Source organism: Astatotilapia calliptera, chromosome 15 (genome assembly GCF_964374335.1).
Source record: "Astatotilapia calliptera chromosome 15, fAstCal68.1, whole genome shotgun sequence".
Lineage (NCBI taxonomy): Eukaryota > Metazoa > Chordata > Actinopteri > Cichliformes > Cichlidae > Astatotilapia > Astatotilapia calliptera.
Window position 1 is genome coordinate 15,097,150 of NC_137436.1, and position 13,296 is coordinate 15,110,445.

Consider the following 13,296-nt stretch of genomic DNA (forward strand, 5'->3'; position numbering starts at 1 on the left):
GAGAAAAATGTTTTAAAGGTCACATTATATGCCTGTTAACAATCAGAGTGATAGACCAGATAAACACTGGTCACAGTTTTCAGTAAATGCCATATGAGTAGAAGTTAGTAACTGACAACAGTGAAAAGCTAATGTGTCAGTCCAGACTTGAGCCTAGAGATATGAAAATTCAATCATCTATATATCTTCCATAGCTCACCCTTCTAATCTGATCAAAGTCAAAGGTTGAGAGTATAACTGTTTTTTACTGTACTGTGTGCTTAGAGCCACCCCTAATTTCTGTATATTTTACTAGGAAAATGGCAAATACTGTAGGTGCAGTGATTTATTGAACTATGTGCAAACATACATGGAAGAATAAACAGTACATACAGCACAAACAGAGTTTGTACAATTTTAACAACCGTGAAAGTGAAATTACGACCACTTTTTTCTTTCTTTCTTTTTTCTCAACCTAGCTCGAGCTCTTTTAAGAAACTTTCATCTAATTTCTTCAGTAGTCTTCAGGAATAGTTCTCCATGTTTCTTGAAGGAAATTCAAAGCTCTTTTTTGGATGCTGGCTGCTTTTTGTTTCATTCTCTGTCAAGATGATCCCACAGTGCTCTGAGGAGGCCAGTTCACGACTGATACAATGTTGCACTGTGTGTTTTTCTATCAAGGCATGCTTCTACTGCACTGGCAGTGTTTTGGGGACCACTGTCAGGCTGAAAAATGAAGCTGTGGCCAATCAGATGTTTTTCAGATGTTGCATGGTGGATCAAACCCTGACAGTCATTTTCTGTGTACATAATTGACAATATCTCCAACACCACTAGCTGAAATGCAGCCCAAGCCATGACGCAGCCCCCACTGTGTTTAAGAGATGGCTGTAGATGTTTACTGTTACACATCTTTCCTGATCTACTCTGTACATATTGACAACAAGTTGAACAAATAAAATCTAATTTGGATTCATCACTCCATTAGGCCAGTTGCCACTGATTTTCACTTAAGTTCTTGTTTAATTTGGCATACCTCACCCTTTTCTCAAGGTTTAATGGCTTAATGACAGCCATCCTTCCACTGAAACCACGAATCAACTGATGGTCCAGATACATGTCTCAGATCCTGTGTCACGTCTTTCCTGGAGAATTTTCCTCCTTTCTTAACGTTATGACTTTCAGATTCTGTTTTGTGTTTTGGGCCTGCCAATTCTTTTGTCCTCCACTTGTCCAGTTGCCTTTAAAGGGACATGAAACGCTACACATATAAAGGTTAATTTACACCATTGAACCCTGCTCTCAAAAACTGACATAGAGTTAACACTCTCTGTGAAGCCAGATTTAAGAAATAAGTGCTTAACGTTTCAAAAAAACATGTTTAGCGCCATCTTCTGTCTGTAGGGAACGTGACGTCATGTCGTTGGTTGGTTGTGGCTGACTTACTTAATTTATATTAGATAACTAGGGACAGAATTGATTATTCAGAGGAAAATAACAATACTAAAACTAAAAATCTGTTTAAGGGGATCCCATTTGTGCTTCATTTATACATCCACTGAACCATCTCAAACTCTTAAAGTAGGCCTTTTCACTTTCATTTTTCATCATCAAAAGAAATGGGTTGCGTAATTTCCGACGAGTCCTGAAGGTAACACAGCTATAACTCTCGGCGGTCAGCTGACGATGAGCTGTCATGTGACGTTCATAGAGCGTGGCTGGGCAGAGTAGATCAAGCGGAGCGGGTAAACAACAGCGGTGTATTTCACCAAAACACAGCTCGGTGGTGTCCGTTTCCTGCTCGTCCCGGTCCATCCATCGTCCATCATGGCTTGGACAAAATACCAGCTGTTCCTCGCGGGACTAATGCTTACAACCGGCTCCATCAACACGCTGTCGGCCAAGTGAGTAGATTTAATTATGTTTTTCCCTACCGTGTCGTGTGTCTACAGTTACTGTAGCTGGAGCTTGGACCCAGGAACCGACCTGAACTACAGATTTAACATAAAATTTGAAGGGTGGTGGTGCCCAGTTAATTGTTTAGAGAAGTTAATAAATGTAGTTCGTTTATTGCATTTTCTTACAGATTGTTAACGTAGAGCTACCCCGTTAGCTAGTAACAATAGCGTCTCGTTTCCTTGTTAGCTTGTAAGCGGCTAACATTAACATATTTATCAAGCTGTGAGTTTGAATTATAACTAGACTTTCCTGTTTTCATGTGAAACTAAACTGTGGGGGGAACGGTGAGATCACTTATTTCCTTTCCAAGTAAAGGTCGGGCTTCTGTCTGCTTCAAAAAGGGGAATAAAAAGCAGTTCAACTCATTTAATTCATCGAGACATAAAAATAACGTCGTCACATAAAAATAACTTTGGTCTATTATGTCTTTGATTTACACGTGTTTCTTGCATTTGGTTCATGTTGTTTCAGCAGAAACTGCATGATACATATGATACACAGAAAACCTGCTGAGCAGCTGCACTCTCTGGTGTTTATTTAATTCTATTTTTCCTTGGGTGGTATGTAGTCTCTTTTGTATGTCTGTGAAGGTTCTCAGTCATCCAGGTCATCGTAGTCTAAGGAGCTTGGAAAGAAAACCGTCTGGACTTCTTTAAGTTGCTTGAAGCAACTTCAAGAACCTCAACCTCAAGCAACTTAAAGAAGTCCAGACACTTTTCTTTCCAAGCTCCTTAGAGTAGTCTCTTTTGGTTCCTGCTGATGAAGTAAATAATTCATGATTCATTTGAAATACAGAGTATTAACATTACATTTGTTTTAAATAATACTAGATATCAGTACATTAACATTACAGTCAACTCTTGTAGAAAAACTTTTAGATGTGAGGTATCAGTATTTCACTTGCTTATCATCAGACAGACAGTGTTTATCACATGACAAAACCCGAAAGCATTTGAAAGCAATGCAAATGCTTTATCTGCCACTGTAACCAAGGAGCACTGCAGCTGTGGCTTTATCACTAAATGTAGTTAAAACTAGTGTTACACCCCGGCCTAGGCAACCGGGGTGCAACGTAGAAAAACAAAGATAAGGAAAATAAAACCACGAAGGCTCTCCACCAAAATCCCAAAACGAAAATATCCCATGACGAAAGTATTAACAAACCCATTCACAACAGACTATTTATTTACAACAAAAACACCAAACTATTTACAACACGGGGGAGATCGCGACCATGACACACTGAAACACAGGGTTTAAATACATAGAGGGAGCAATCAGGAAATGGACCACAGGAGGGAAACACAGCTGGGGCAAATTAGACCTGACGAGACAAGGAAACGTAAACTGAACACACTAAGATAACACAGACTTTCAAAGTAAAACAGGAAATACATAAGTCATGCAAAACAAAACACTGACACACCGAAACGTAACATTTCCCCCTACCCATGCAAAACAAAACACTGACACACCGAAACGTAACACTAGACTATCATATATTTATATTTGCAACCTGTTATTGTTTTTGATCCTAGCTGGTTTTTAAAATATCAGAAAACAATAAAAAATGCTGCTTAAATATTTTAAAACTGCAAGATCTTTTAGTCTGTAGCCACATCAGCAAATGCCCAGCAACCCCCACCAAAAATAAATGTTTTTTAATATGTTATATGTTCATCCAGATGAAGCCCACAATCTGAAATCCACTGGTTTAGCGGGAAAGTTGTATATGTAAGTGTGGCTAGAGTTTTGACCTCCATACTGTGGAAGTGGTATAGAATGGAAAATTGTCCAGAAACCATAATTCTGCGTATTTTAGCTAAACATTTAGCAGCTGCTGTCTGCACTCTTGTTGTTGGTCTGATTTCCATCATTCAGCAGTCCATACGCTTTTCTATATTTAAAAAGAAAAACTGAATGCTGGATGATGGAAATCAATTTTCCTAATTTGATAATCAAAGTTGGGTTAATAAAGGTTTTATGTGACTTGAGAAGCTTTGTAAAAAATATCTACTACTGCTACTGAAAAGCAGCTCTCGACAGGATGCAAAGATTTATCTAAGAAATGCAACTGCATGACATTATTTGCTTTTGACTGTTTAGAGATCACTCTTCATTTTTAGATAACGTGTCCTCCTTGTCTGCTTAAACATTAAAACGTATACAGGAGATAAAAGTAATATGTCCACAGATTCAATTCAGCTTGTTTCAATTTTATTCATATAGCTCTAATCCACAACAACTCGAGATGTTGTCGTGATATTGTAAGGTACAGTTGATAAAATATTATAAAGAAACCCCAAAAATCAGACAACCCCCTATGATCAAGCACTTGGAAAATATGGGAAGTAAAAACTCCCTTTTAATAGGGAGAAAACTCGTAGTTCTTGGCTTGGGAGGGGAGCCATCTACTTCGACCAGTTGAGTGAGAGGGGAATGATGTAAAGAAAGCACAAGTGGGCCTGAAATCAAACCCTGTGGGACTCCACGTGCCACTGAGGACAAAGAGAACATTTGCTGAAACAGAAAACCTCGACTCTTTCAAATAAATCAACTTAATGTTGCAGTCTTTTTATCAGGACTGCCACAACCTGCTGAGTCACCCACTGGCTGCTAAATAATTAAATCACCAGATATATTTTTTTGTCCAGTAAAGACAATTAACCAATTTATAGATGTCTTTAAATTGACCTTTTTGCTCAAAATCCAATCATAATTAACCATGTTTATCCCGAAACACTGAATAATTGCTGTAAAATTCTGTTTTATTTTAACAAATTAAAAAATAAATATTCATTTTTATAATTTTTGCTACATCCGGCATTTTTGTGTATTTTATTAATGGTGCTCGCAGTAGTATACTGTTTGTGTATGTCAATTTATTAGGGGGAAAAAATCACACTGAAGATGTTGGAAGTCATCATCAAAAACAGGTGTATCAAATATAACATACTTGGCGTCACAGGGTGAAATAAAAACGTGCACGTTTCAGAATCAGTGATTGTTGGTAATTTAGCTTAGGTGACTAGATTATCATAATGAGTGCTGACTGCATTTAGGATCTCTTTTGCTGTCATGATAGGAAGAGGTTTGTCATCTCAGTGAAACAAAAGATTCAGCTTTTTCAACTTCTCCAATATTCTGGGACATCAGCTCTCTGCTTCCTGACACGCACTTCTTTGTCCTTTTGTGGGTTTTGTCAGCTGAACACATCTCAGTTCTGCTGCTAATTGCAGTTTGTGTCAAACAAAACGGGTCATGTAGTGTTACTTAAGAGACAACTCGACAACTACCTGGTCAAATTTCACAACATTCACCTGAAACCAGCAGCATCTCTGTGCTGCCTCGCTGCCTTAAAAGCCCCACAACTCGGATCAGTTACAGCTCGGAGGATGATAGTTTTCGTGCAACTTCCATCTACCCACCATGTAAAGATATTTAATCCAAAGCACACCAACCTTAAATAACAGGAAAAGCAAGAGCAGATTTAGATGAGCAGACAGATCCACTCAAGTTTCCTTTGCGTATTGATGAGCTCAGAGTTTTCAAGAAAGTGCTGTGTCGTCACTTTTAAAGACCACAGTCCTGCTTCGCGCTGTCACCGGGACGCTCACATGCCAGTCATGCTGTCAGACAGTAAAAAAATAAAGGTTTATGCAGACTTAAGCACTCATTAACTTCACGAGTGAAAAGACACGTCATTCAATCATTCTGTCGCCGTTCTTCATGTCAGCAGGCAGTGAAACAAGTGACCTGTAGGTGAAGTGGAATTATTTCATCACCACATGTTCAAACCAAAACCTGGCATAATGTGAAGGAATACTAAACAAGAAAATGTATTTTTAATTTTCTCTTAAAAAACCCCTCTGTTTCTTATGTGTTATTTCTGACTATATATTTTATTGTTTTAAAAATCTATAATTAAGCTGTAATAATCATGTTTGGGGTTGTTTTTTTTTTTTTCTGTGGCAGATGGGCTGATATGTTCAATGCGAAGGGTTGCCAGGAGGAACCAGAGCGTCCATTCTCTCACCCATTTCTACAGGTATGGTAATAAACTCTTAGTGACAGCTGAGCTCAGCACTTTGATCTCAGTTAAAGTTTTTTCATAATGTCTTGGTTCTTATTTTAAATTAAAGAAAATCTTTCCAATTTGTAATAATAATAATAATAATAATAATAATAATAATAATAATAATAATAATAATAATAATGGATTGAATTTATATAGCGCTTTTCTAGGCACCCAAAGCGCTTTACAATTCCACTATTCATTCACTCTCACATTCACACACTGGTGGAGGCAGCTACAGTTGTAGCCACAGCTGCCCCGGGGCAGACTGACAGAAGCGAGGCTGCCATATCGCGTCATCGGCCCCTCTGGCCAACACCAGTAGACGGTAGGGTAAAGTGTCTTGCCCAAGGACACAACGACCAGGACAGAGAGAGCAGGGGGATCGAACCGGCAACCTTCTGGTTACAGATGAGCTTCCCAATCCCCTGAGCCACGGTCGCCCCCATATTAACATATTTATTTCATATATGCAGAGAAATTAAACATTTTAAATTGTTTTTTTTTGTCTGTCAAGTGAAAAAGCTTCACCTACATGTCACAGCTGTATCTTTAAACTCAAAACCTCTTTGTGATTATGTAAGTCTCTAACAGTTTGCATGGAAGATGCCGACTTGTCTGCACACATTTGCAAACTGCGGTAGCGACACTATGAAAAGCATGATGCAAACTAAAAATGGACACTGCATCCTGAAATGCATCGGTTGCAGTGATAACGTCTAAGTTTCTGGTTTGCATAGTAATTTTTCTGGTGTTAGTACAGCTCAGGCGAGTGTTTGCAGATGAGTTGTCTTCCATTCAAATGAAAGGCAACTGCTGTTTTTGGTGTAACAGTCTCCTTCAGCTTCCAGAATCTGCTAACCAAGCACTTGGGGAATGTTGCAGACAGGTCTCTAGAGCTGTGCAACTGAGGCCTGACTTCATTTCACTGAACTTTTTACATTTTTGGTGGTTTTTCTTTGATAAAGAAACATGTCCATTCTTTTTGAGTGAATGAAGTGTAAACTAAGCGAACTGTTGCTATTTTTTTGCTTGTTTTTTAAATCTAATGAAGAGGATTTACATTTTTATTCTTGTTTCGGTTCTGCTAAAACTCCAAAAGAAGGTGCCAGAAATGATCTCCATACAGAAAAACCCAGGTGTATGTTTTGGGAGGTCAAGCAAGTGAAAACTGCTGCAAACCTTTTAAGATTCATCAGAAAACTTTTGAAAACAGAAAGATACATCTGGATTAATACAGTAACTCGTGAGTGTCTTTAGTTTTCTTTGCGGAATAACTGGAATAATTCATTCTGTCTGTCTCTCTCACTGTCCAGGCGGTGGGGATGTTTCTGGGCGAGTTCTGCTGTCTCGCAGCTTTCTACATCTTAATTTGCCACGACAAACGTCGACCAGAACCCAGGGTAAATCGTGGCCAGAGCTTCAACCCCTTCCTCTTCTTCCCTCCTGCCATGTGCGACATGATGGCCACCTCCATCATGTATGTTGGTAAGTGTCCACAGAATCTTTTTACAGGTCACCAGACCCTTCTCTTCCGTCTTGTTAAAACCGTTTTGTTTCACAGCTCTCAACATGACGAGCGCCTCAAGTTTCCAGATGCTCCGTGGAGCTGTCATCATCTTCACCGGTCTACTTTCTGTGGCATTTTTGGGGCGTCGCCTGGCACCTAATCAGTGGATCGGCATTTTTATCACCATTCTGGGGCTGGTGATAGTGGGCCTGGCTGACTTCATCAGCGGAAACAAAGACAGCTCACACAAACTCAGTGATGTGATCACTGGTAAGATGTTTTGTTTTCTTTGGGGTCTTTTTTTTTTTTTTTTTTTTTTTTTTAAACTCTTGATATGGATCTGATTTGTTTATTTGTTTGTTTGATATGATTGGATCGCAAAGTGTTTCAGTAAAAAAACCCTCACAGTTTTGCTTTGTTTTTGTTTTTTGTCTGACTGCAGGAGATCTTCTGATCATCATGGCTCAGATCATTGTGTCAGTGCAGATGGTCCTCGAGGAAAAGTTTGTCTACACACATGACGTTCATCCCCTCCGAGCTGTTGGAACTGAAGGTACGACAGTTATAAGGAGCTTTGTCCAGCTTACAACATCAGATCTCTACTGCTGGAGATGAACTTTTTTAGAGTGGATGTGTATCCTCTCAAACCACAAACCTACAAAAACGATTACATTCCTGAATTCTCAGTATTTACTGAATGTCAATAATGAGATGGGCAAAGGTCTTATACCTCATACAAACATCTAGAATAGACCTATGTTGTCAGATGAAGGCAGTGTCAAAAGTAGGTCTGTGGTGTGCTGTTGCTGGTTTGTCAGCCGTGGAGAAGGGCGATGTTATAACATACAAAGTGTTATAAGTGTTATAAGTTATAAGAGTGCTAAAAACAATCAAGTGTCTGTGCTGTTCATGCTGGTTTTTTTCTGTTGTTTTGCGGTTCTTCCGTTCCCGGTGAACTCTGCATTCAGCAGATCCATACGTCATCTGCACAGTTGGGGTTTTGGAGGACTGCACAGGAGTACCTGTGTCGTGGGTTTAAAAAAAAAAAAAAAAAAAAAAAAAGTCTTCGCTCACTGTCCTGACAGAGACGTGCACACAGACCTAACCTTTGTGGGACCGTAACTTATGTTTCAGAAACTCAGCTACACAACAGGCAGTGTGGCCTAACCTAGCATTTATACTGCTGTGTAATGTATCATTTGAAGTGCTGCATCAGATTTGAGACCACAAAGTTGTTTTAATATTTTTAAGCTTTCACCTGTTAAAAATTACAAGGAAAGGTTCTTTTTGCAATCTTGTTACACATGTAACAGTGCATTATGTATTTTTTTTTAACAGACCCTTTTTTTAAGAGTGTAGAGGGCACAAACTTCATACATGGTTACACAGCAGCATTAATCAATATTTTTACATAAATAGTGGATAACAATATATTTCTTCTACTGTGAATTGTTTCAGGCACAGTATGAAAAGCAGTTTATCACCAGATCCTGCTTTTCTCAGATTGGCGCATGTTAGCGTGTTTAAACTCATTGTTTTGGCTTTACACTTAAATTTCTTTTTCAAAATATTTGTTTCCAGGTTTCTTTGGCTTCTTTGTCCTGTCGCTGCTGCTCATCCCCATGTACTTCATCCCTGTTGGAAACTTCGCCAACAACCCTCGGCACGTCCTGGAGGACGCGCTGGATGCCTTCTGTCAGATCGGCCACCAGCCTCTCATCTTGCTGGCTCTGCTCGGCAACACAGTCAGCATCGCCTTTTTCAACTTTGCGGGGATCAGCGTAACTAAAGAGATCAGCGCCACCACCCGTATGGTGCTGGACAGCCTGCGTACGCTGGTCATCTGGGTGGTGAGCTTGGCATTGGGCTGGGAGCACTTTCACGGACTGCAGGTTTTGGGCTTCTTGGTGCTGCTGGTGGGTACCGCGCTCTACAACGGACTGCACCGCCCCCTGCTGGCCAGAATACCGTGCTGCGCTAGGTTCGCGAACGAAGAGGAGGGCGGCTCTGGAGAAAGAGAGAGACTGCTGAATGACGGCCAGGTGCAGACTGGTGACAACAGCTAAAACTTGGGGACACACTCGGCACAGACAGAGTCCCGGTTTAGTGGACGGTCTGCCAGAGACACTGGTGTCAGTTTACTTTAAAAAAATCAGGTGTTCACATCTCAGATTTAAACTGGTACACAATGCTGTAACAGGTGAGAGTGTGAAAAGCATATTAAAAATAAAAATGTTGACATTTTGTAGAAAAATATGCTTGTTTCTTTTCAAGATTAAGCTGAGATGATTAATACTTCTAGAACAGGAGGAAACGCTGGTTCTGTCCAATCCCAACTTCCAAGCTGAGAAACTGTCTTGTATATAACTTCCATAGTTACACAACATCATGACATCTGCTTCTGTCTTATTAATCTCCTCATCTAACATTCTGTAAGACACTGAACATGTTTATTTTACAAAGTGTGCAATTTTTCAATCAACGCGGCCAGTGCTTAGGAAGAGTGGCCTGAGATAGATTTTAAGGGATTATTTTAATTTTTTTATAACTGTTATATAAAAACAATTAAAAGCCAATGTCAGCATTTTTTTCCCGACCCTTTTAAATATGTTTATCTTTGAAAATGGAACTTTCAGTGCCAAAACGCTAAGCCACATCTTCATCCAAAATATACTGTCAGCATCACTTTGACTTTTTTGAAGAATGACGGACCACGCTCATGTGTCTCATTTCTTTTTTTGCCACTCATAGTGTTTTATAATTTTGCTGACTGCGCAGTTTGATTGCGACAAAATGATTCACACCCTTGTGACGACACTACAGAGGCATTAGTTTAACATATCCTTCGTAATCAAACTGCATGCCCGTTCTCCTCACCTCACTTTAGTTCTTTTCTGAATTTTGAATTTAAAAGAAGTGTCTTTATGTTCCTCTCTTAGTTTTATTTGTACTGATGGAGACGTCAAGACTGTACAATCGATTTGTATTCTGTATTGTAAATCCACTTCTCTGTTTAGTTATCCAAGGTGCTGACTGTAATGTTCAGTAAAAGAAAAAGGGAACTATTATCAATTCACGCTTTTATTCACAGGCAGCCGCCTTTCTGATGTGAAGGTTCGCTACTTTTCTTTTAATCAGTTGAAGTCAGACTGTGGGCTTGAGGCACAGACTCTTATGTCCAACATGGATGTTAATAAAATCACCGCGTGAAGCCTCAAACTGAGTGTTTTGGGTGTCGCTATGTCGATGTTGTGAAAGTGGATGTGATGAGCGGGAAGTGAATCCAACTGAGGGGGGGGGAAAAAGAAGCTAATAATAAATAAACTTTTGTTTTTTTTTTTTTTTTTTTTTACTGTGGGATTCAGGATTTTAGAGATAAACTGAAAGTTAGAAATGAGCCTGAAGTTATCAAGGTTGTTGGACCAGGTTTTTGTTTTTTTGTTTTTTTTAAAGAACATGGGTGAAAGAGGCCGTTTTGATGGGTAAAGGGACAGTAGCGGTGTTGAGGGAAGAGTTACTTGCCTCTCTTGGCTAAAGACAGTGCAGGAAGGTAGGAGAAGGGTATCCATTGAGCAGGTGGCTAGGTCATTGCAAACTGAACATCACCATATATTGAATAAAGCTTTAAACTAGGGACTGAGCCCATAAACTTACCAGGAATCTTTTTCCTGAAGTCATAGATTCGACAGATGACTATAAACTGGACTTATTTCTAGAATCAGAGGAGTTGCCCAAATTTAAGCCTATTCCTTCTGAGTTTTTCAGACCCAGAAGCTAATTCCAGATTTTTTTCCCGTTTCAATCATAAATTTGCTATTAGAGAAAATGGCACTAATGATCATGTACAATAAACAATAAAACACCAGTTTTTTACTGACCCATAACAAGCAGCTGAGTAACTCCTGTTTAAGATAATATAGTGAACATATTTCATCCAACCACAGCTTCTGGCACACATGACGACTCATTTCAGCACGATGACACACGGCACACACCTGACCTTCATTTGAATACTGTTCAAAATCTAACCCTCAAGTTTAGAAAAATGCATCATTAAAAAGCTTTAATCACACCAACACCAGCAGCTGACACCTGCTTTCACTTCCTGAGTCAAGTCAACAGCCCTTCTACGAGAGGTCAGAGGTTAAACTGAAAACCCCCCCAGAGATCTTTGTATGTGTAGCGGAACAGGAAGAAGGAAAATGTGTTAACAGACCACATGCACACGAAGAACAAGATAATGTTATTGTAGGTTTTGTTTAATAGACGACAGGTGTTCATTTTTGAAAAATATAAAATGATTGATTACTTTGATTTATTTAAGTAAATTTTATTTTTCTGTTTTTTATTTGTTGTAACCAAAATAACATAAAAATTTAGAGAAACTTTAAAACAAAAACAACTTTATACATGCTCGCTTTTTTTAAAGGAGTATCTAGCTTCAATCATGCAATTAACCAAAGTTTCCTGAAAAGTTTTCATGACATAAAAAGTAGTCCAGTGGACAACAGTGCCCTCCACAGTCAGCAGCTCTGAATCCAGAACTGAGCTGACAAATCAGGAGAACGGAGGTGATCACGATCGTTCCAACGAGGAGCAGAATCTAACATCATGTGGAGCGAAACCAAGAAACTGGGCTCATTAAAAGAGCAAAGAGAGGCTCTATTCATTGTTAAATGAAGGTGCATTCATGTAACAAAACAGGTAGAAATAGATCTTTGACTTTGAGAATTTTTTAATTATATTCTATTATATTCATTCTAGTCCAAAAGCTCAAGAGCACAATTTTAAGTATAAAACACCATCATTTGAATGTAGAAGCGATAATATACACTCAATGGCTACTTTGTTAGGTGCACCTGTTTAATTGTTTGTTAATGCAAATATCTCATCAGCCAATCACATCAGAGCAACTCATGCAAGCAAGCAGACAAAGTAAGGCAACCTGCTGAAGTTTAAACCGAACAGTAGAACTGGGAAGAAAATAAAGAAGATAAAGAGTATTTCAGAAAATGCTCATCAACGGCAACTTTCCTGTGTAACTAAAGCTAGATTTACAGAGAAAAGGTCAGAAAAAGAGAAAATATCCAGCTAGTTTCGCATGTCAATCCAATAGAGCACCTTTGACATGTGGTTGAACAGGAGAGTCACATCAAGTTCAGATTTCTTTAAGTTGTATTCTTCCTCTGAAGCAGTGTTCATCATACTCAAATGGATTTTATCAATCATGAAAGGCTTGTTTAAGTAAATCACTTTGAATTGTTGTTTTTGTATAAATAGGGCTTTATGGTTGCCTGATGGGATAATGGGAAACATGGCATCAGTACTAAGTTCATAAAGTGGCTTTCATGCTCTCCAGTGAAGACTAAACTGGAGGTTTTTAAGGAGGCGGTGTAAGGCAGCCTACTCTTTTACACTTTGTGGAAACTGGATTGGCTAAATCCACAATCAGGCAGGCCAAATATGACTACAGTACAGACCACACCACTAGATAATCAAACCATCAAATTCTGTTTATTCATAGAAAATTAACTTCATCTCAGATACAAAATATGCTAAATAATGAACACAAGCCTCTAGTCAGCAAAGGTCCTGTCCAAAGAATGCTGCTGTTTAGTGGTCTCAGACGGCAAGTACAGTCTCAAGGCCAAACACTCATGGCAGGCTGAGACATACCAGCATTTCACAGTAGACGATGGAAAAAAGACCCATTTACAGATGATGTGAAGTCTGAGATTTGTGGATGTAACAGAGGGGTGTATGTAAGGAGACT

The 13,296-nt window shown here is 39.1% G+C and overlaps 1 protein-coding gene across 1 annotated transcript; it reads left to right on the forward strand.

Moving 5' to 3' along the window:
* Positions 1-1,572: 1,572 nt before the first annotated feature.
* On the forward strand, positions 1,573-10,742 carry slc35f6 (solute carrier family 35 member F6). The gene is made up of 6 exons (XM_026143132.2): positions 1,573-1,883; positions 5,914-5,986; positions 7,330-7,501; positions 7,578-7,793; positions 7,966-8,076; positions 9,105-10,742. Exons 1-6 carry the CDS (start codon positions 1,807-1,809, stop codon positions 9,587-9,589), a joined length of 1,134 nt encoding a protein of 377 aa, XP_025998917.1. The 5' UTR covers positions 1,573-1,806; the 3' UTR covers positions 9,590-10,742.
* Positions 10,743-13,296: the final 2,554 nt, after the last annotated feature.

What these genes read in the sequence shown, in the direction of transcription:
- slc35f6 (XM_026143132.2), top strand. Translation starts at nt 1,807, where the DNA reads ATGGCTTGGACAAAATACCAGCTGTTCCTCGCGGGACTAATGCTTACA. An exon ending in CACCTCCATCATGTATGTTG is followed by an intron (nt 7,502 to 7,577) that starts GTAAGTGTCCAC and finishes TTTGTTTCACAG; the next exon opens with CTCTCAACATGACGAGCGCC. An exon ending in ACTCAGTGATGTGATCACTG is followed by an intron (nt 7,794 to 7,965) that starts GTAAGATGTTTT and finishes GTCTGACTGCAG; the next exon opens with GAGATCTTCTGATCATCATG.